General features: G+C 37.9%; 1 protein-coding gene across 6 annotated transcripts in view; it reads left to right on the top strand.

Annotated features, from left to right (window-relative positions):
* Nucleotides 1–21,864, top strand: part of Nek1 (NIMA related kinase 1) — a 176,937-nt gene that overhangs the window by 13,634 nt on the left and 141,439 nt on the right. For all 6 annotated transcript variants that reach the window (XM_045153398.1, XM_045153373.1, XM_045153380.1 and 3 more), the window contains exons 5-10: nt 3,275–3,372; nt 10,243–10,326; nt 15,135–15,202; nt 15,334–15,420; nt 16,977–17,031; nt 21,225–21,425. In XM_045153398.1, the coding sequence (XP_045009333.1) occupies nt 3,275–3,372; nt 10,243–10,326; nt 15,135–15,202; nt 15,334–15,420; nt 16,977–17,031; nt 21,225–21,425 (593 nt within the window). The remainder of the gene's footprint in view (nt 1–3,274; nt 3,373–10,242; nt 10,327–15,134; nt 15,203–15,333; nt 15,421–16,976; nt 17,032–21,224; nt 21,426–21,864) is intronic.

The following is a 21,864-nucleotide window of genomic DNA, read 5'->3' as shown; positions in this document are numbered from 1 at the left end:
TCTCTTTTCCTCTAACATCTTCATGGATTTTTCCTCTTTCATCATCACAATTTTCATATTTTGGATGTACCTTAACAAATATTCCAGCAGATAAATTATGTTTATATTGACTGCTTCAAACAGACTATCTGGATGATTTAAAAGGGTAGCCTATTCTTCAAAAACAGCTTTATTACTTCATTTCACTCAACTTCATTTTTTATTTTTATTTATTTTTTGGTTTTTCAAGGTAGGGTCTTGCTCTAGCCTGGAATTCACTATGTAGTCTCAGAGTGTCCTCAAACTCATGGTGATCCTTCCTGCCTCTGCCTCCCAAGTGCTGGGATTAAAGGCGTGCGCCACCATGCCCAGCTTTACTCAACTTTAAATACCTGGTTATCATACTCATTAGGGAAGTATAGACAAGCATGACTACAAGTCAAGTTCTCTGTTCCTCTGACTCTACCTTCATTCCCACTCCCTAGGGCTAAGCATTGTTAGCAATGCAATGTGTATTCTTCACTGTTTCTGTGCCTGTATGCAGCATATTAGGAAAACAATGCCCTTTATTTTTTGCCTCTATTCTTTTACTATAGTCAATGCAGAAGACACGTGTGACTCCAAAAGGTGTAAGACTTTTTATAATAGCAAAACAAGCAATTTTATAGTAGATGCTATCTAGATTAGTTTCCTTCTAACCCAAGTCCCATCAGCTTCTGCTACCGTAGATCAAGGGCTTAATCCCCAAGATTATCCCATCTTCAGAGCCACCAGCAGTTCAGACCTGCCACCTTCTGCCAGACAAGCTAAAAATGGAGGTTCCTGTGATCTCCTTTTTAGGTTTGATTAATTTGCTGCAGCAACTCACAGAACTTCAGGGAACATTATACTCTAAATATTTACTAGTTTATTTCAAAGGAAGTATTTGCACACACACCTGTGGTGAATGGTGGAGATTACAATATCTGACATTTTTCAGCTTCTGAAATGAGAGATGGTAAAGGGATGAGTACTAAAATTGTCTGTTAGCTAACTGGCGATGTGTTTGTACTGAGTATTCATAATTCACATCCCTGTTGTTGTTTGTCTAGTACACTCTTAGTAACTCTCTGATATGCATTGAGGCTTTATCACAGTTTGTAGGTGGTAGTTTTTATTTTGTGACGGTCTTTATATGATCCTGTTGATGATAAGATTATTTTTGTGTCTGTTTCTGTAACATCTTGTACAAAGAATTTACAAACAGGTAGTACTAAGATAGTAAAAGGAGTGCAAAACATATTGTTAGTTCCCTTACAGAGAAAACACTTTAGTGTTAATCTTATACATTAAGTGAATGTTGGCCAGGTTGGGTGGCTCACATCTGTACATCTGCACTAGGGATGGAAGCAGGAGGATGATGAGTATGAGGCCAGTCTTGGCTACATAGGGAGACCCTAGAAAGATGGAGAAAGGGAGGGAGGGCGAGAGGTGAAGAGAATTATCCCAAAAGTAAATAATATCTTATTATCAGAAAGTGTAACTGAGTTTATGTGCTTTTCTTGGATCCTGTGTGCCCTGTTTCTCCAACACACACGTGCAGACACACACACACACACACACACACACACACACACACACCATCCTTCTACCCACCCCCAGTTTAGTAATAACAGCTGGGGTTTTGTTCATTCTAACTAAGCACACTACATTCTTACATCCCCAGCTTTGGCACAGGGTCTTGCTATGTAACAGAGACTGGACTTGAACTTGCAATCCTCCTGCTAGAACCGCCTGAATGTTTAGATTATAAGTATATACCACCATACTTGATTTACAGAATAGTAGAAAGTTTGCTTTCTACTCCTATATTTGAAAGACCATTGTTCCTTTCTTGGAATTAATCATGGCTACTGCTATCTTGTATCTAGATATTACAAAGCATATGTCAATGATAGCATACTGAATGTAACTTTATTTTCTTGTTTCCTATGCTATGTAAATGCTAACATCTTAAATATTTTATAAACAGTGAATTGTATGGTTTTTGTATTGTTTCCTATGCTGTCATTTCCACATGAATATTTGGATGATCTTTCCATATCAGTCAGAGACATGCAGATTCTTTTTGTGCTGGGGAGGACCACAGGGTGATTGGCTAACCTGCTCTCCACACTGGATAGTATACAAGGCATTATTGTCATGTAGATTCTTTTTTTTTTTTTTTTTTTTTAGTTTGTAGAGGTAGGGTCTCACTCTAGCCCAGGCTGACCTGGAATTCAGGCTGACCTGGAATTCACTATGTAGTCGCAGGGTGGCCTTGAAGTCACAGTGATCCTCCGACCTCTGCCTCCCAAGTGCTGGGAATAAAGTTGTGTGCCACCATGCTGGGTTCATGCACATTCTTAATTAGCATAATTATGTAAATTCCATTTGAGGGCCATGAGCAGGAACATGAATACAAAGTATAACAAATAAGTATTGCTAAAAATAAGGCCATTGTATAGATTGTAGGGAAGTGAGATGTGAGACACTGGTCTTTGAGTTGTGATAGTCCCACTAACATGTAAATGCTACATGTGATATTGGTCACTTTTTTCTATGAAAAAAAGTTGGATTTTGAAAGACTAATTAAAAGTGTTTCTCTAGTGCTTTCTACCCATAAAAGAGACATAGAAGTCACTTTGTGATCTCTATATCAAGATATAAAGGCAATTAGGGCAGTATTCCATATAATTGTTCAAAAATTATATGTAATTTTAAAAAAAGATGAGGTCTGGGGTAATGGCTCAGTTAAGTAAAGTTCTTGCCGTGCAAGCATGAGAACTTGAGTTGAGACCCACACACCTATAATCCTAGTTCTTAAGAGGCAGAGACAGGTGGATTGTTGGAGTTTGCTGGCTAGCTAGTCTAATCGAATTGTTGAGTTTCAAGTTCAATGAGAGACCCTGCCTCAAAAAGTCAGGTGGAGAGTGATTGAGTAAAGCATGCAATGTCAACCCTGGCCTCCACACTCATTTGTGTGTGCACGTGTGTGTACACATGCACATGCATACCTCCAAGAATCTGGAGGCTACATCCTGTTCACTGTTGAGTCATCAGCCCTCATCACAGCATTCACTGTTGTTTGTGTTAAGTAAGTAAATAACTCATGTGGATGCATCAAGACTGAAAGCAGCTATTTAGAAACTAAGTTAATCCATGGCTGATAAAATGGTGGGAAAAGGTGATTTTACATATGACATTTAAGGAAATGTATTTATTTGTGCATTTGATGTATCATTTAAAAATGGAATGTAATATTTATGTTTTTTAGAAAATGGCTCTCTGTACATAGTTATGGATTACTGTGAAGGAGGGGATCTGTTTAAACGAATAAATGCTCAGAAAGGCAGTTTGTTTCAAGAAGACCAGGTAGGTTAGCATGTAGGAGCTTGATTCCTACTCCCATTACCAAGAAGTAACTAAAACTGGACTTTATGTATTCATTTTTAAATGCAAATGCCAATTGTAATTGCTAGGACAGTCAGGTATTTTGTATGTATGTATGTATCCATCCATCCATCCATCCATCCATCCATCCATCCAATATTGTTGTCACCCAGTATCATCATCACATTTTTGTCTAGTTAGCTCCTTTGTTCAGTCCCCCATCTCTTTTCCAGTCTGTAATACATTCTTACATGTATAATTGATGTTTTATCCAATTTGTATATGCATAATATTTGTGTATGTAGTTATTTGTTGTAACTGGTTAATTGTTCCATATCCTGTCAGTCTGGCTGGATGATATTTTTAAGGAATGTTGCCTCATTAGGTAACTAGCTATGGAAGCCTTGCATTTCAGCCACACTAAATCTAATCTCTTTGATTTCAAACATCTCTAATGTGTCACCTTATATTACCTTGACAGCATTTTTTTGTTTTGTGTTTCCTAAATCTGTAGTCCTTTTCATTATTTAGGCAGATATTTATTATGTTCTAGTGTTAGGCATTGGGCCATTGTGTTTGTACAGATATCTCATTCTCTTTCCTGTATATTTATCCTGATTATTTATTTTGGTAATGTCTTTCCATTGGCTCTCTAATATTAGTACTCTACCTTTATGATCTATGGCTCAGCTCCAGTCCTAGTTTCTTTAGATTTTTTTTTAAACTAATCTTTGCCCTTTTCTCTGAATTGCTGCTGCATTTCTCATTACCACTGATTTTCAACTTTAAATGCATTTTTACTTAGAAGAAGGGAGAGACCACTGTGCTAGGAGTATGGTATTTGCAGTCTCTTTTAATTCTTATAACCCTAGGAATTAGTGTGTTTTCCAATTTGATAAGGAATTCTAAGAGAGGTTAAGTAACTTACCCCTAATCTTCTAGCTTGTATTCCAACCTACTTTTATTTAACTTCAAAGTTTTTATAATTTTCTTTTTTTTAAAGTTCAAGCATAAAGGTACTGTAGTGTTCATAAAAGCCTTCTTTTCCCACTGTCCTCTTACTGAGGTCACCACTTGTTTGGTGTGACCACTTCTTTTCAGTTCCATTTATCATCTCCATGCTGAGTTAGCTCTTTGCTTTGTCAAGACTCTTGGAGCATCACCTCTGTGGAATGACCAGGTTACCACCTGTGTTTCTCAGTAGTTTTTGGTAGAAGTCAGCAGATAATGGCCCTTGGCCTGACTCCAGCCCACTGTCTCTTTTGTTTTTGTTTGTTTTTCAAGCTAGTCCAGGCTCACCTAGAATTCTCTATGTAGTCTCAGGCTGGTTTTGAACTCATAGTGGTTCTCCTACCTCAGTTTCCTGAGTGCTGGGATTAAAGGCATATGCCACCATGCCTGGCCCCACTGTCTTTTTAAAAAGGAAGTATTATTAGAACACAGCTAAACATACTTATTCACATATAATTAAGTGGAAAAGTTGAGACAGAGAGCATATGGCCTCAAGTCAGAACTATTTATTCTCTTACCTTTTACAGAATAAATTTGCTCACCCATGATCTATTAGCTCTTTCATTAATTTTCTTCTTTGCTGATTCTTGACCATATTTTTGTAGGAGTACAAGTGTGGGAGATAGGGCCATGGGAGAACCCTGTCTTTAATTGCTGCTACATGCCACAGCAGTTGGATTCAACTAAGCCTTTTTAGCCTTTCATACTTTATCCTCACCTTGGCCCTGATAGATTCATTGTCCTTGTATGCATATTTGTAGGTAGATATGCATATCATTATAGGTATTTGTGAGTTTTTACCACTGTAGAAATTGCTTGCTAAAATGCCCTATATCACTATAGATGACATTTAAAAATTTATGCCCTTGTTGGAGAGATGGCTTAGTGGTTAAGCGCTTGCCTATGAAGCCTAAGGACCCCAGTTTGAGGCTTGATTCCCCAATAGCAATGAAAGCCAAAATACACAAGATGGCACGTGCATCTGGTGTTCATTTGCAGTTTCAGTGGCTGGAGGCCCTGGTGCACCCATTCTCTCTCTCTCTCTCTCTACCTCTTTGTCGCTCTCAAATCAATAAAATAAAATATTTTTAAAAATTTCTGCCATTGTTAGTAAATATCTATTAAACTGAATTGAGAGAGATGTTTATATATTCGTATATTTAGTTTATTTTCTACTGTTTTGGAAACAGGCTCAATATGTAGCTCATGGCTGGTCTGGAACTTGTGATCTTTCTGCTTCCACCTGCTAAGTGGCAGTTTTTTTTTTGTTTGTTTTGGTTTGTTTTGTTTCCTGAGGTAGGGTCTCAATCTAGCTCAAGATAAACTGGAATTAACTATGTAGTCTCAGGGTGGCCTTGAACTTGACAGCAATCCTCCTACCTCTGCCTTCTGAGTGCTGGGATTAAAGGCATGTGCCACCGCACTTGGCTTTTTTTTTTTTTAATTTTTATTTATTTATTTGAGAGCGACAGACACAGAGAGAAAGACAGATAGCGGGAGAGAGAGAGAATGGGCGCGCCAGGGCTTCCAGCCTCTGCAAACGAACTCCAGACACATGCGCCCCCTTGTGCATCTGGCTAACGTGGGACCTGGGGAACCGAGCCTCGAACCGGGGTCCTTAGGCTTCACAGGCAAGCGCTTAAGCGCTAAGCCATCTCTCCAGCCCGGCTTTTTTTTTTTTAAGTAAATTATTTTCATATTTATTTTGGGTAACACTAAATGTCCTAAAAAGAAAGGTAATAATAAAGCTTGTTACTTTTTTTTTTCTGTTTTTTTTCTGTTCTTTTTCTGAATTTTCTTTTTTAATTTTTATTAACATTTTCCATGATTACAAAATATATCTCATGGTAATTCCCTCCCTCCCCACCCCCACACTTTCCCATTTGAAATTTCATTCTCCATCATATTACCTCCCCATTACAATCATTATAATTACATATATATAATATCAACCTATTAAGTATCCTCCTCCCTTCTTTTCTCTTCCCTTTATGTCTCCTTTTCAACTTACTGGCCTCTGCTACTAAGTATTTTCCTTCTCACGCAGAAGCCCAATCATCTGTAGCTAGGATCCACATATGAGAGAGAACATGTGGCGCTTGGCTTTCTGGGCCTGGGTTACCTCACTTAGTATAATCCTTTCCAGGTCCATCCATTTTTCTGCAAATTTCTTAACTTCATTTTTCTTTACCGCTGAGTAGAACTCCATTGTATAAATGTGCCACATCTTCATTATCCACTCATCAGTTGAGGGACATCTAGGTTGGTTCCATTTCCCAGCTATTATAAATTGAGCAAAAGCTTGTTACTTTTTATTCCATTTTCTACAAATCTACTTTCTTGGGATTAAACACTACTTATGGATTGATAATTGTCCTCCTCTTTCTTCTCTTACTCCTTTCCTTATTATACATACATACACATATATAAATATACAATATTATAGAATGCAGATGTGATCTAACCATGTATATTTGTTAATTTTATTTTTATTGACAAATTCTATACTTATAGACAATAAACCATGTTATTTTCCTCCCCTTGTCCCTCTTCCCTTCATGACTCTGCTTTCCATCATATCTCTCCCTCTCTCCTTTAGTGTGTCTCTCTCTCTTTTTTTCGAGGTAGGGTCTCACTGTAGCCCAGGCTGATCTGGAATTCACTATGGAGTCTCAGGGTGGCCTCAAACTCACAGCAATCCTCCTACCTGTGCTTCCTGAGTGTTGGGATCAAAGGTGTGTACCACCATACTGGCTTTCATCTTTTTTAATCATGTTATGTTTTTAAAAGTGGTAGTATACTATGCATACTACTCTGCAATTTTCTTTGTTTAGTTAACAGTATATAAGTACTATGCAGAGTGGTGCTTCATGCTTCTCAGTGCCTGCACAGTGTTTCCAGTATAGTGCTATCACAAAGTAGTTCACTAGTGTTTTGATGGACATTTAGGTTATTTGTAATTTTTGGTTGACTAATATTACTAAAGCAAATACCTCTGCTACATTAGTATTTCTGAAATTATGTCTCTAGGATGAATTTGAAATAGTAATTGTTCATTTAAATGTATGTCAACTTAAAATCTTTATATATTTTACTAACATACAATTTCCTCAAAAATGAGACAGAATTATTTCCCCACATTGAAAACAATATTATATATTATTTTAAGTCGACTTAAAATGATATTTGAGGGCTAAGGATGTAGCTTAGTGGGGAAAGTGGTTGCCTTATAAACATGAGGACTTAAGTTCAATAACCAGAACCCACATAAGAATGCTGGGCATGGGAGCACATGCTTAGGATCCCAGTGCTAGGGAGGTGGAGAGGTAGATCCCTGGGGCTCACTGGTCAGCGTGCTTGGTAAGCTACAGGCCAATGAGAGACCCTGTGTCAAAAACAGGTAGACAGCATTCCTTGGGAACAACACTTGAGATTGTCTTCTGGCTTCCACATGTGCACCTTTTCATGTGTACCTGCCCACGGTGTCCCACATGGTACATGCATTTTAAGTGATACCTTGGTATTTTTTTAATTTGAAAAGAAGTTAAAATTTTGGGTATATTTTACTATCCCTTTTCTCTTTTGTGTCATTTGTCTTTCCTGCCTTTGTTCACTCCTTACTCCACCATTTTTCCCGGTGATCTGGAAGAGCTTTGGTATATTAGAGATTTAACAATTTATCAATTATGTTGAACTGTTTTCTCATATTGTTATTAACTTGATTATATATTATGGTATGCAAATATTTAAAATTTTATGCAGTAGACTTATGTTATTTTTTAATCTTTTTTTATTGACAACTTCCATAATTGTAAACAATAGCCCATGGTAATTCCCTCCCTCCCCCCACTTTCCCCTTTGAAGCTCCACTCTCAATCATACTCCTTTCCCCTCTCAGTCTCTTTTATTTTGATGTCGTCATCTTTTCCTCTTATTATGATGGTTTGGTGTAGGAAGTGTCAGGTACTGCGAGGTCATGGATATTTAGGCCATTTTGTGTGTAGAGGAGCACATTGTAAGGAGTCCTACCCTTCCTTTGGCTCTTACATTCTTTCTGCCAACTTATGTTATTTTTTATTGTATGACTTTTGAAGGGTGTATGTATTATATTTTGAAAATGATGCTTCAAAGATCATTAGAAATTTGTTGGGCTGGAGAGATGGCGTAGCGGTTAAGCGCTTGCCTGTGAAGCCTAAGGACCCCGGTTCGAGGCTCGGTTCCCTAGGTCCCACGTTAGCCAGATGCACAAGGGGGCGCACATGTCTGGAGTTCGTTTGCAGAGGCTGGAAGCCCTGGCGCGCCCATTCTCTCTCTCCCTCTATCTGTCTTTCTCTCTGTGTCTGTCTCCCTCAAAGAAATAAATAAATAAAAAAAAATATTAAAAAAAAAAGATCATTAGAAATTTGTGTTTTCTTTTCTACTTTATGACGTATTCTTTTTTACATTTAAAAATGCCATTTACTAGAATTATTTTGGTGTTAGGAGTAAGGTAGAAATGAAGCAATTTTGCTTCCAAATGATCATCTCAAGAGAGTCTTATGCTGTATAAGTCAGAGGGCTTCTATATTTCTTTCTTTTTAAAAAATCTTTAGTTATTTATTTTTTTGGTTTTTCAAGGTAGAGTCTCACTGTAGCCCAGGCTGACCTGGAATTCACTATGGAGTCTTAGGGTGGCCTCGAACTCACAGCGATCCTTCTGCCTCTGCCTCCCGAGTGCTGGGATTAAAGGCATGCGCCACCATGCCTGGGTCTATTTAAAAAAAATTTTTAAATGTATTTTATATATTTGTTTGAGAGACAAAGTGGTAGAGAGTGAGAGAGAGAGTATGGGCCTGCCAGGGCCTGTAGCCACTGCAAATGAACTCCAGATGCATGTACCCCCTTGTGCATCTGACTTATGTGGGTCCTGGAGAATTGAACCCAGATCCTTTGGCTTTGCAGGAAAGCGCCTTAACTGCTAAGCCATCTCTCCAGCCCCTTTTTATTTTATTTATGTTTTTGTTCTTGTTGTTTTATGTTTATTTATTTGAGAGTGACAGACAGAGAAAGTGGCAGATAGAGAGGATGGGCACGTCAGGGCCTCCAGCGACTGCAGACGAACTGTAGATGTGTGCGCCCCCTTGTGCATTTGGCTAATGTGGGTCCTGGGGAATGGATCCTCAAACTGGAGTCCTTAGACTTCACAAGCAAACACCTAACCACTAAGCCATCTCTCCTATTATTTATTTATTTATTTTGGTTTTTCGAGGTAGGGTCTCACTCTAGTCCAGGCTGATCTGGAATACACTATGAAGTCTCAGGGTGGTCTCAAACTCACAGAAATCTTCCTACCTCTGCCTTCCGAGTGCTGTATTTTTTATTTTTTTACCGACAACTTCCATAATTGTAAACAATATCTCATGGTAATTCCCTCCCTCCCCCCACTTCCCCTTTTGAAACTCTACTTTCCATTATATCTCTTCCCCCTCTCAGTCTCTCTCTCATTTTGATGTCATGATCTTTTCCTTCAATTATGATGGTCTTGTGTAGGTAGTGTCAGGAGAGGACTTTTATATTTCTGTCCTGATTTTTTCCTTCTTGTGATTTTTTCATATTGAAAAAAAATATTAAGTGAATTTAAAAGCAAAGTGTAGTACTATAAAATATAAATTATATTTTTCACTCATTTCTTTCCATACTTATTTTGGCATATAAGATACTTCAGTGGTGTCTTTGGCATTATAGATGTAGTGTGTGTTCTCCACATTCTGTGAGTCATTTGGCTTGAATATCTACTAATTTTATGTCTGTGAAGGACAAAGAAATTTTAACCTAAATTTTTTATCTGATTTTTCTCCCTAGATTTTGGACTGGTTTGTACAGATATGTTTGGCCTTGAAGCATGTCCATGATAGAAAAATTCTTCACCGAGACATTAAATCACAGGTGTGGTCATTGTATTGTCACTAATAACTTTTTTCCCTCTGAAAATAGTCTCATACTCCAGGTCAGTCTGGCCTAAAACCCACTTTATAGCCTGTGCTGACTTTGGACTTGCAGTGGTCCTCTTGCCTCAGACTCCCTGGTGCTGAGGTTGCAGGCATGCACCATCACTGGCAGTCACTTCTAAAAGGATAAGTATATAGAGTGTGTATTATTGCCTTGGATTACAAACTTTTGTGCCTGATTAAGTGTGCATCATTGCCTGTTTTTTTTTTAATTTTATTAATTATTAATTTGAGAAAGAGAGACAGAGAAAGTATAGGCATGCCAGGACCTCTTGCCACTGTAAACGAAATCCAGACGCATGCACCACTTTGTGCATCTAGTTTTACGTGGGTACTGGGGAATTGAATCTAGGCCATCAGGCCTTGCAAAGCAAGGACCTTTAACCACTGAGCCATGTGTCCACCCCAATTACCGTTTTTTTTTTCAATATTTTATTTATTTATTTATTTTTAAATTTTTTTTATCCTTATTTTATTTTATTTGAGAGAGATATAGGAACAGGGAGATACATATGCAGAGAGAGAATGGGCGTGCCAGTACCTTCAACCACTGTAAATGAACTCCAGACACATGTGTCACTTTGTGTATCTGGCTTATGTGGGTTTTGGGGAATTGAATTTGGGTTCTTTGGCTTCACAGGCAAACACTTTAACTACTATGCCATCTCTCCAGCCTTATATATTTATTTGGGGGGGGGTGAGGGAGGAGGAGAATGGGTACACCAGGGCTCCCAGCCATTGCAAACAAACTCTAGAAGTATGTGCCATCTTGTGCATCTGGCTTGTTTGGGTACTAGAGAATTGAACCTGTGTCCTTTGGCTTCGCAGGCAAGAGCCTTAACCTCTAAGCCATCTCCAGCTCAGGATACTTGATTTTTAAGCTTCCTTTTGACCCCATCACTCAGATCACAGATTGCTGCTGCTTTTGTATCTTGTAGTGGTAACATTCTTTTACATGTAGTGAGTTCTACAAAGGATTTTATTGCTCTTTCTCTCTGCATTCAGTTTCTTATTTGAATGGATTTTTTTTTTCAGTTTCTTTTCTAGGAAGTGTTTTGTTTCTCTGGCTCACTCTGGTATATGTTGGTCTTGGTGATGGAGCCATACCTCCAATCCTAGTGCATTGACTTTAGATGGAGTTTTTATTATGAATTCATAGCTCCTTTCAGTTCCTGGAATGGGGAGTAGAGAAGGAGTTTAGTTTCTTAAATCAAGTCCCAGGATGAATGGTAGGACTCAAGGTAGCTCCAGTCTCCATCTTTCCTACCTCCTCCCCCGTCTTCTGTGCCCTATCTAATTTCATATTATTTTACTAATTCTATGCAACTTTATTGCTGTCTTGGCATTGAATATGTACCTGATGCAAGTGTCATGACTGGACTTTAATTTCAGTTACCCCACAAACTTCTGGTTTCTACTGTTTCATAGAGTATTGGTGTTCTATCATGTTTTATATTTATATTTTCTTTCTTTTTTTTTTTTTCTTGAGGTGGGGGGTCTCACTCTGGTCCAGGCTGACCTGGAATTCACTCTGTAGTCTCAGGGTGGCCTTGAACTCACAGTGATCCTCCTACTTCTGCCTCCCAAGTGCTGGGATTAAAGGCATGCACCACCATGCCTGGCTTGTTATATTTTCTTGTGCATCTGGTTTATGTGAGTACTGGGGAATTGAACATGAGTCTTTAGTCTTTGCAAGCAAGTACACCAACTGCTAAGCCATCTCTATAGCCCTTGTTGTATTTTCTTTTGCTAGGAATGTTTTTTGTGTGTTTCTTTGAGGTAGGGGTTTGCTCTAGCACAGGCTGACCTTGAATTCACTATGTAGTCTCAGGGTGGCGTTGAACTTATGGCGATCCTCCTATCTCTGCCTCCCAAATGCTGGGAATAAAGGCATGTGCCACCCTACCAGGCAGGAATATGTTTTAATTTTGTTATGGTTTCCCTAGCAGCATTAGAGCTCTTTTATTTTGAATAAAGTTGGATAAGTTGTTAGAAACTTAAAATGAACTTGTTAAACTTAAAAGCTAGTTAGTATTTTAGGCAGGGTTTTATTTGTGTGGCAAGGTGGTTCTATACTCATCTTTTAAAGATTTTGTTAAGGTGTGTTTACATATCACACAAGTTACCTATTTAGTACACAGTTTAATAATTTTAGCATATAGACAGAATTGTGAAACTATCAATAATCTTTAACTGCACAGAATTTTTTTACCACTTAAAAGAATAACTACATGCCCTGCCCATTGGCAGTTGCACTCATGCCTCCTCTACGAGTACCCTGGTAACCCCTAATCTACTTTGTACTGAATGGATCTGTACTCAAGACAATAAATGAAACTCATGACATGTGCCTCTTGCTATTTTTATTTATTTTTTAGAGAAAGAGAGAGAATTGGCATGCCAGGGCCTCAGCCACTAAAATCGAACTCCAGATGTTTGCACCACCTAGTGGGCATGTGTAACCTTGCACTTGCCTCACCTTTATGTGTCTGGCTTATGTGGGATCTGCAGAGAGATCGAACATGGGTCCTTAAACTTTGCAGGCAAGCACCTTAACTGCTAAGCCATCTCTGCAGCCCTGTTTTAAAGTTGGATTGTCTTTTTGGGTAAAATTTGAAACAGCCTCTCAGATAGCCCAGCTAGCCGTGAATGAGTTATGTAGCTGAGGATGACCTGGAAATTCTTGATTGTTCTTCCACCTCTCAAGAGCAGAGATTATAGGAATGCACCACAGCATCCCACTTGGGATAGTTGCCTTTGTTGTTGTAAGTTGCATGCATTTTTATTTTCTGGAAACACATCCCTGTTCAGATAGTTTGGGTAATGTATGTCAGTATTTTCTTCCATTCTGTGTGTCATCTATTTGTTTTCTTGAGACTGGCTTATGATGTACAAATGTTTTAGCTTTGATGAGGTGAAATTTCTTTTTCTATCCTTCTTCCCTCATTCCCTCCCTCCTTCCTTTCCTTCTTTCATCTCTCCTTCCCCTACCAGTTTCCCTTTCTTTCTTCATTTTATTTGGCTTGGCTTTTTTTTTTTTTTTGAGAAAGGGTTTTGCTCTAGCCCAGGTTGACCTAGAGTTCACTATATAGTCTCAGGGTAGCCTTGAACTCATGTGATCCTCCTACCTCTGTCTCCCAAGTACTGGGATTAAAGGTGTGCACCACCACATCTGTCTTGGCTTGGCTTTTGATGTCATATCTACAAAGCCAGAATCATCCTCAATGGAATTAAATTTTATTACTGTCTTTTCCTTTCCTTTTCTCTTCTCTCTTCTTTTCTCCTTCCTTCCTTCCTTCTTTCCTTTTATCTTTTTCAAGGTAGATTCTCACTCAAGCTCAAGCTGACCTGGAAATCACTGTAGTATCAGGGTGGCCTTGAACTCATGGCAGTCCTCCTACCTCTGCCTTCCAAGTGCTGGTATTAAAGGCGTGTGCCACCATGTCTGGCAATTACCATCTTTTCCTGACAGTTTATTTTTAACTTTTTTTTTTTATCTTTTCACAAATTTTATTAACATTTTCCATGTTTATAAAAAATATCCCATGGTTATACCCTCCTCCCTCCCCGCACTTTCCCCTTTGAAGTTCCATTCTCCATCATATTACCTCCCCATCTCAATCATTCTACTTACATATATACAATACCAACCTATTAAGTACCCTCCTCCCTTCCTTTCTATTCCCTTTATTAAATAATTTTTTTTTATTGACAACTACTAATTTTTTTTATTGACAACTTCCATGATTGTAGACAATAACCCATGGTAATTCCCTCCCTTCCCCCACTTTCCCCTTTGAAACTCCACTCTCCATCATACCCCTTCCTTCTCTCAGTCAGTCAATCTTATTTTGATGTCATCATCTTCCTCCTCTTATGATAGTCTTGTGTAGGTAGTGTCAGGCACTTGTGAGGTCATGGATATCCAAGCCATTTTGTGTCTGGAGGAGCATATTGTAAGGGGTCTACACTTTGGCTCTCACATTCTTTCTGCCACCTCTTGCACAGTAGACTCTGAGCCTTGGAAGGTGTTGTTTTAGTGTTGAGCACTCTTCTGTCACTTCTCAGCACTGTGGTGCCTTCTGAGTCATCCCATTGTCACCACCATCTGAAAAGAGAAGCTTCTCTAACCCAAAGTGAAAGTAGCATTAATATAAAGGTATGCACATTAACAGAAGTGTTTACCAGGCATTTTGGTGAGCATAATATATACATTTAGCCAGACATCAGCAGACGTTACACCCCTAGGGCGTATGACTATCATTTAGGTTTTCAATATAAGGGATGTATTCCCCCCCCCCCAATGGAGTGGCCTCCAGTCCAATTAGAGAGTGGTTGGTTTCCCCCTTAGCAAACATGCCACTGTTGCACCTGTTGGCTCATTTGGCCTGGCTAGTTCACTTTAAGGTTTGCAGTGTCCACTTTTGGGTATCTGTACCTGGTGGTGACTTCTTTCTCTCTCCCATTGAACTGCATGCAACATAGCTTTTACCAGCTTTTTGTCAGCTGGTGTACATGGAGTAGGTTTTCAGCTCAGTTCCAGCAGGATTTCTCTGTGACCCAAGTATGTGGAGTCTTCAGCAATAGGGTTTTATTTGGTGGGAAGCCAAGAGCCTCAACAATGGCCTGTAATATTTTGGGGGTATCAGTGACCTCCCTTGGATTAATTTTTCTTAAACAATGTTGTTGACTCATAGAGTAAACTGGACTAGAACAATATTTCTGGCCTTTTTCTATCTTTTACAGAACATATTTTTGACCAAAGATGGGACAGTACAACTTGGAGATTTTGGAATTGCTAGAGTTCTTAATAGGTAATATAGCAATACTAACCGTTGTTTTGATATAATGTCTTCATTGAAACTCAATCCATTATGTTTATTTTGGTAATTTATGATATCTTTTATTATCCTAAGCTTATCTAATAATTTTGTTGTTGTTTTAGTACTGTAGAGCTGGCTCGAACTTGCATTGGGACACCATACTATTTGTCACCTGAGATCTGTGAAAACAAACCTTATAATAACAAAAGGTATTGATTGATACTCATCCTTCAACCCATTTATTAATCTTGAGAATACTATTCTGAAATCAATAACACATGTCAAATATACAAGTAAAATATTTTTTCTTTAAAAAATTTTATTATTTATTTGAGAGAGAGAGTTGGGGGTATGCCAGGTCCTCTACCTACTGCAAATGAACTCCAGATACATATACCACCTTGTGTATCTGGCTTTACATGGGTACTGGGAAATTGAACTCAGGTCCTTAGATTTTGCAGGCAAGCAACTTAACTGCTGTGCCAACTCTCCAGCCCAAGTAAAATATTTTTAATATATAATGAGGGGAGCTTAAAAAGTTATTTAGCTATCTTAATGAAGGAACTGTAGGAAGAATCACTTACCATTAAAGTTGTCATTGAAGCCAGAGTGCTTTGCTTGGTTTTTGTCTTTGTTATTTTCACTTCCATATTCTGAACACACACTACATACGAAGGTCCATTTTCAGTCCTTTCTGCATAAAGAAGCCAAAATCAGAGAGAGACTAACTTCTTTGAAATTCCTCAGCCTGGTGAGGGGTGGAATAAATATCCAGCCAAGCAACTGAGCTCTATCATCATGTGGGTGGGTAGGGCAGTCTTGTAATTGAATTTAGTGACCTTGACTTTCATCCATCTCTTTCTTTTTTAAAAATTCCAACCAAAATACATTGTTCAGTTGATTGTCAAGAGGTTTCTTTCACACTTAATTGTAGTAAGTTTATTTTATTTCAAGTTAAAATTTTCCTTTTATAAGTTTTTTTATCACAGTATTTTGCAAGCAATTGAGTAAAGCAGTTTGAACTTTGCAAAACAAATGGAATGAAAATGAAACATTCACACTCACTCTCTCTCTCTCTCTCTCTCTCTCTATATATATATATATACACACGCACACGCACACACACACACACATATATATATAGATATATTTATTTTTGGTTTTTCAAGGTAGTTCTTGCTCTAGTTCAGGCTGACGTGGAATTCACTATGTAGTCTCAGGATGGCCTTGAACTCTGCAATCCTTCTACCTCTGCCTCCTGAGTGCTGGGATTAAAGGCATGCGCCACCATGCCTGGCTGTCTATATTCTTTTTTAAGTTATTCATTTGAGAGAGTGAGAGAAAGAGACAGACATAGAGAGAGATTATGGGCATGCCAGGGCCTCCTGCCACTGTAAATGATCTCCAGACAAATGTGCCACTTTGTACATCAGGCTTTTGTGTTTACTGGGGAATTGAACCTGGGTTCTTAGGTTTTGTAAGCAAGTGCCTTAATTGCTGAGCCATCTCTCCAGCCCTGGTATTTTAACTATTGCATTTCTTTAATGAAATTTCAAAGTAACTGCTTAGGCAGCCCTTATTTTCTAGTCATGCACAGCTGCTTTTGTCATTTAGTGATGATTAATGATTTGAGCTTACAGGAAATATTAAATAGAGTATATGTTTTTCCAAAGTACTTCCATGATACTTATGTTTCCTTTAAGTGAAAAAAAATTTAAACATATTCTGATGCTAAGAAGAAATTTCTTATTTTTGTCCTCTCTAGTGACATTTGGGCTCTGGGGTGTGTCCTTTATGAGCTTTGTACTCTTAAACATGCAGTAAGTAAAAGTTCTTGTATTTTGAAAAAATTTTATTGATATGTGTGTGCGTGTGTGTGTTAGGGAGAGAGATTGTATTGTGTATGCATGCCAGGATGTACTTGCCACTGCAAATGAACTCCAGACACATATGCAACTTTGTGCATCTGGCTTCATGTGAGTGCTGGGGAATCAAACCTGGGTCAGCAAGCTTTGCAAGCAAGTGGCTTTAACCATTAAGCAGTCTTTCCATCCTTGAATTTATTTACTTTTTTAAGTTGTGGCACCTTTAGGTTAATGCTCTTGGGATTAAGTTTTTTTCTCTAAATCAGTTTTTAAATTTGTCTTATATTCTAAAGTATAAATACAAATTTTGATACATAAAATTTAATGTTGATGATTATAAACATCATTTTCTCAAAAATTATTTTTAATTCTAGAAACATTTTATTTTTCCTCATGTAAATTCATTTATTATGGATTTGATGTTTCACAATTTTTTTTTTTTTTTTTTTTTTGGTTTTTCGAGGTAGGGTCTCACACTAGTCCAGGCTGACCTGGAATTCACTCTGTCGGTCTCAGGGTAGCCTTGAACTCACAGCGAAGCTCCTACCTCTGCCTCCCAAGTGCTGGGATTAAAGGCATGCGCCACCACGCCTGGCTCACCATAATTTTTTTATGAGTTACTTTTGGCACGTTCTCTTAAAATATCCAAATTAATCTATGGTGGCATAGTCTGTAATTTCATCCCATGGGAGGCTCAGGCAGAAGAATCAGAAGTTCAATGCCAGTTTGGGCTACATAGCAAGATTTCGTTGAGTGCGAGAGCATGAGCACAAGGAAAGAATGGGAGAGAACAAAAAGAGGATGCAGATGAGTTTGTAATTTAAAGAATTTCATGCTCTGTGGTAAATGTTTTATTTATTTTTTAAATACCCAACTCAGAGAGGAAAAAAAAAAAACCAGATCTTTGTTCAATATATTCATGAAGGAATTTGATCAAATTAGAATATTACAATTTTTACTTTTGAGACATTTTAAGATATAACTCATCAAAAAGTTAAAAGTGTTCTTATCTTAAATAGATTTTGCCTTAGCCACTTATTTTAAATTCTCCTTTCTGAAATGTCTTTCCCACCAATTAAGCAATAATGTATTATTATCATTATTATTTTGGTTTTTTGAGGTAGGGTCTTACTCTACCGCAGGCTGACCTGGAATTCACATGTAGTCTCAGGGTGACCTCAAACTCACAGCGGTCCGCCTACCTCTGCCTCCTGAGTGCTGGGATTAAAGGTGTGTGCCTCGTGCCCGGCAGCAATAATATATTTTTATTATAATAAAGCTTCAGAAAATAGATAAAGTGTTAAAGAAGTAAAGAAATATAAGCAGTCTGTCTTTTTTTTTTTTCTGAGGTAGGGTTTCACTCTGGTCCAGGCTGACTAGGAATTAACTGTGTAGTCTCAGGGTGGCCTTGAACTCATGGCAATCCTCCCACCTTTGCCTCCTGAGTGCTGGGATTAAAGGCATTCACCACCACGCCTGGCTGGCATTTGTCTTTATTTTTTTTTTATTTATTTATTTTGAGAAAGGGTCTTACTGTAGTCCAGGGTGACCTGGAATTCACTATGTAGTCTCAGGGTACCCTTGAACTCACAGCAATCTTCCTACCTCTGCCTCCCGAGTGCTGGGATTAAAGGCGTGCACCACTATGCCCAATATTTGCCTTTATTTTTAACGCCTGCCAAGCTACTGTATTCCCTTAGATTTTTTTTTTCTTCCTAATGGAATCTGAGGCTGGCTGAAGTGATGGTAAGATATATTGGTATTTGGAGCAGTTGGTCAGTTTTTCTAACATTTTCAGTTGGTATAGTTATTTGCTTATTTGTTTACCTCTTTCATTGTCATTGTCTGTCACCATGATGTCTGCATTTTGGAATTGGTTACTCTTAAGTAGATACACGAAACTTTCACCAACTTGTATATATAAAGAGCTTGTCAGTTGAGAAATGTAGGAAAATCCTTTGATATTAAGGAAAAATTACATATTTTCTGCTTTTAGGATTCTTTTTGAGGTATAGAGATATTTGTGCATGATCAGATTGACTTGAATTTTTCTAAACAATGAAATTTTAAATGTGCTAGGGGAGGTTAGCATTTGGTAGTTTTCTCAATTGGCATACTCACTGATGCCTAATTCATAATGCATTTTGTTAATATATATTTTGGGAGCATATCAACATTATATAACTGTTCTGTGTTACTTTAGCAGAGACATCAAAGCTAAATTTTTTCCTCCTAAAAAACCTTTTTAAAATTAATTTTAATTGGTGTGCATTCATTCCTTGTAGTGATGGATTTCATAATGACATTTTCATTCTTTTGGAAAATGCCTATAATCTCAGCCACTCAGGAGGCAGGAGGTTTGCTGACAGTGTGTGAGGTCACCCTGTTCTACATAGCAACTTGCAGGTCAGCAAGGGCTACATAATGAAAAGGCATTTTCATTCAAGCATATCATGTAGTTTGACCATTTGCACCCCTTGTGTCCTACCCTTTGCTTCTCTTCTTGCCAGTCTTCCTTTTCTCAGTTTTGTTTCTACTTTAATGTCATATAAAATATGTATAAATCTATCTATATGCATACATATATATAAATATATACATATGTGTGCGTGTGTGTATCTCCAATGATCTAAATGAGAGAAAGAACGTGTAATATTTGTCTTTCTCAGGGTATGGCTTATTTTAATGTGATAATCTCCAGTTGCATCTGTTTTTCTGCAAAAGATGTAATTTCAGTCTTCCTTATGGCTGAATAAAAGGCCGTTGTATATACATACAGGCTCTATCTATTCATATATTGATGGACAGGTATTAGGCTGGTTCCTTGGCTATTGTGAATAGTGCTTCAGTAAATATGTATGTGCAGGTATTGCTGTAATATGCTAAATTGGATTTCTTTGGACATAGTCCTAGGAATGGGTTAGCTGTATTATATGGTAGTTTTATTTTTAGTTTTGGAGGAACCTCCATGCCGATTTCCATAGAATTCATTTATGTTCTCACCTCTAGTAAATAAAGTTTCCCATGTTTACCAACATTTGTTATTTGTATTCTTAGTAATAGTCATTCTGACTGCAGTGAAATGGAATCTCAAAGTAGTTTTTCTAGGGGAGGGGTTGAGGTACGTTGTTACTGTAGCCCAGGCTGACCTGGAATTTACTATGTAGTCTCAGGCTGGCCTCAAACTCACCTCCTGATTGCTGGGATTAAAAGACATGCACCAGCTCAAAGTAGTTTAAATTTATATTTCCCTGATAACTAAGGATGTTGGACATTTTTCATGGTTTATTGACCATTTTCCTTCATCTTTTGAGAACTATAAGTTAATTTCATTTGTCCACTTAACGAAATCTTTAATTTTAGACTTCCCTGCCAGTGTATTCTTTTTACTTCCTTTGGAGTTATGTTTAATCCATCCATCCATCCACCCACCCACCCACACGATTATTTGTATTCCCTTGGAGCATTTGTCACATTGCTGAATCATTAGCTTTGGAGGAGATCAAAGTATATAGAAAACAATAATGATGCACATTGTCTAAGGGGAAAGTAATTAGTAGTTCCTTTGTTCTATTGATTATGTTTTGTCCAAGTGCTTGTAGTTCAGCAATTAAACTCTTGTTCCAGGTATTTCAGAAGAGACACAGGAAACAGGTCTGAGGTGAAGACCACTCACTGGGTTGCATAAGGTTTTATCATCTTTTTTTTTTTGAGGTAGGGTTTTACTCTAGCCCAGGCTGACCTGGAATTCACTATATAGTCTCAGGGTGGCCTCTAACTCACAGTGATCCTCCTACCTTGGCCTCCCAAGTACTGGGTAAGGCCAGTGCCACCATGCCCGGCCCCAGGTTTTACCATCTTGAATATTGTCAAGGGTTCATAAAATCCTCATTAATATGTATACTCTACCTCTTAGCATTGTTGAATAAGCAAAACTACTCCTATAGTAAGTTATATTTCATTTTTTGAGGACCAATGTTCTGTTGAAATACATTCAAATATAAACACATAAAGTATGCTGTACAGAGAGTTGGCCACCTAAATTATTTGGAACAGGGTTATAATTCTATTTTATCTTACAAATGAACTGTTGCTCATTGCTGATATGTACATGTTCCATATATGTGGATTTCTTTTCTGGGTTTTAGTTTGAAGCTGGCAATATGAAAAACCTAGTACTGAAGATAATCTCTGGATCCTTTCCACCTGTGTCTCTGCATTATTCCTATGACCTCCGCAGTTTGCTCTCTCAGCTATTTAAAAGAAATCCTAGGGATAGGCCATCAGTCAACTCCATATTGGAGAAAGGTTTTATAGCCAAACGCATCGAAAAGTTTCTCTCACCTCAGGTATGTTTTGTGAATTTATCATTAAAATTAAAACAGTGGGGTCATAGTGCTTAACCATAGGGTTGGCGTGAGCACCTTGGCCATGGGGTGCCCTTTACAAACTGTGTTGGTATCACTTTCCTTTTTATCTTTTTTTCAGTTCTATCCTATTGCTTCCTGACTATGCATCATTCTTCTATCCCTTGGGTTTCTGTCAAATTATTGAACTTCTGTTTCATTTTCCCCACCTGTAAGTTGACGAGACAGAGTATGTCTGTCTTGTGAGGTGGTTATGAGAACTGATACAGTGCTTACTCTCTACTACAGAAGTGCTCAAAGAATGCATTGTGTGTTAAATCCACCTATCAATTTATTTTACTATATGATTATGTTAGTATTATGGGATTATAATGTTATTTGAAAAAGTGATTGGAAATCGTCATTCTGTGCCCATTTATTT

Source organism: Jaculus jaculus, chromosome 1 (assembly GCF_020740685.1).
Source record: "Jaculus jaculus isolate mJacJac1 chromosome 1, mJacJac1.mat.Y.cur, whole genome shotgun sequence".
Taxonomy (NCBI): domain Eukaryota; kingdom Metazoa; phylum Chordata; class Mammalia; order Rodentia; family Dipodidae; genus Jaculus; species Jaculus jaculus.
Note: the sequence above shows the minus strand (reverse complement) of the source record. Positions and strands in the feature narration are given on the sequence as shown.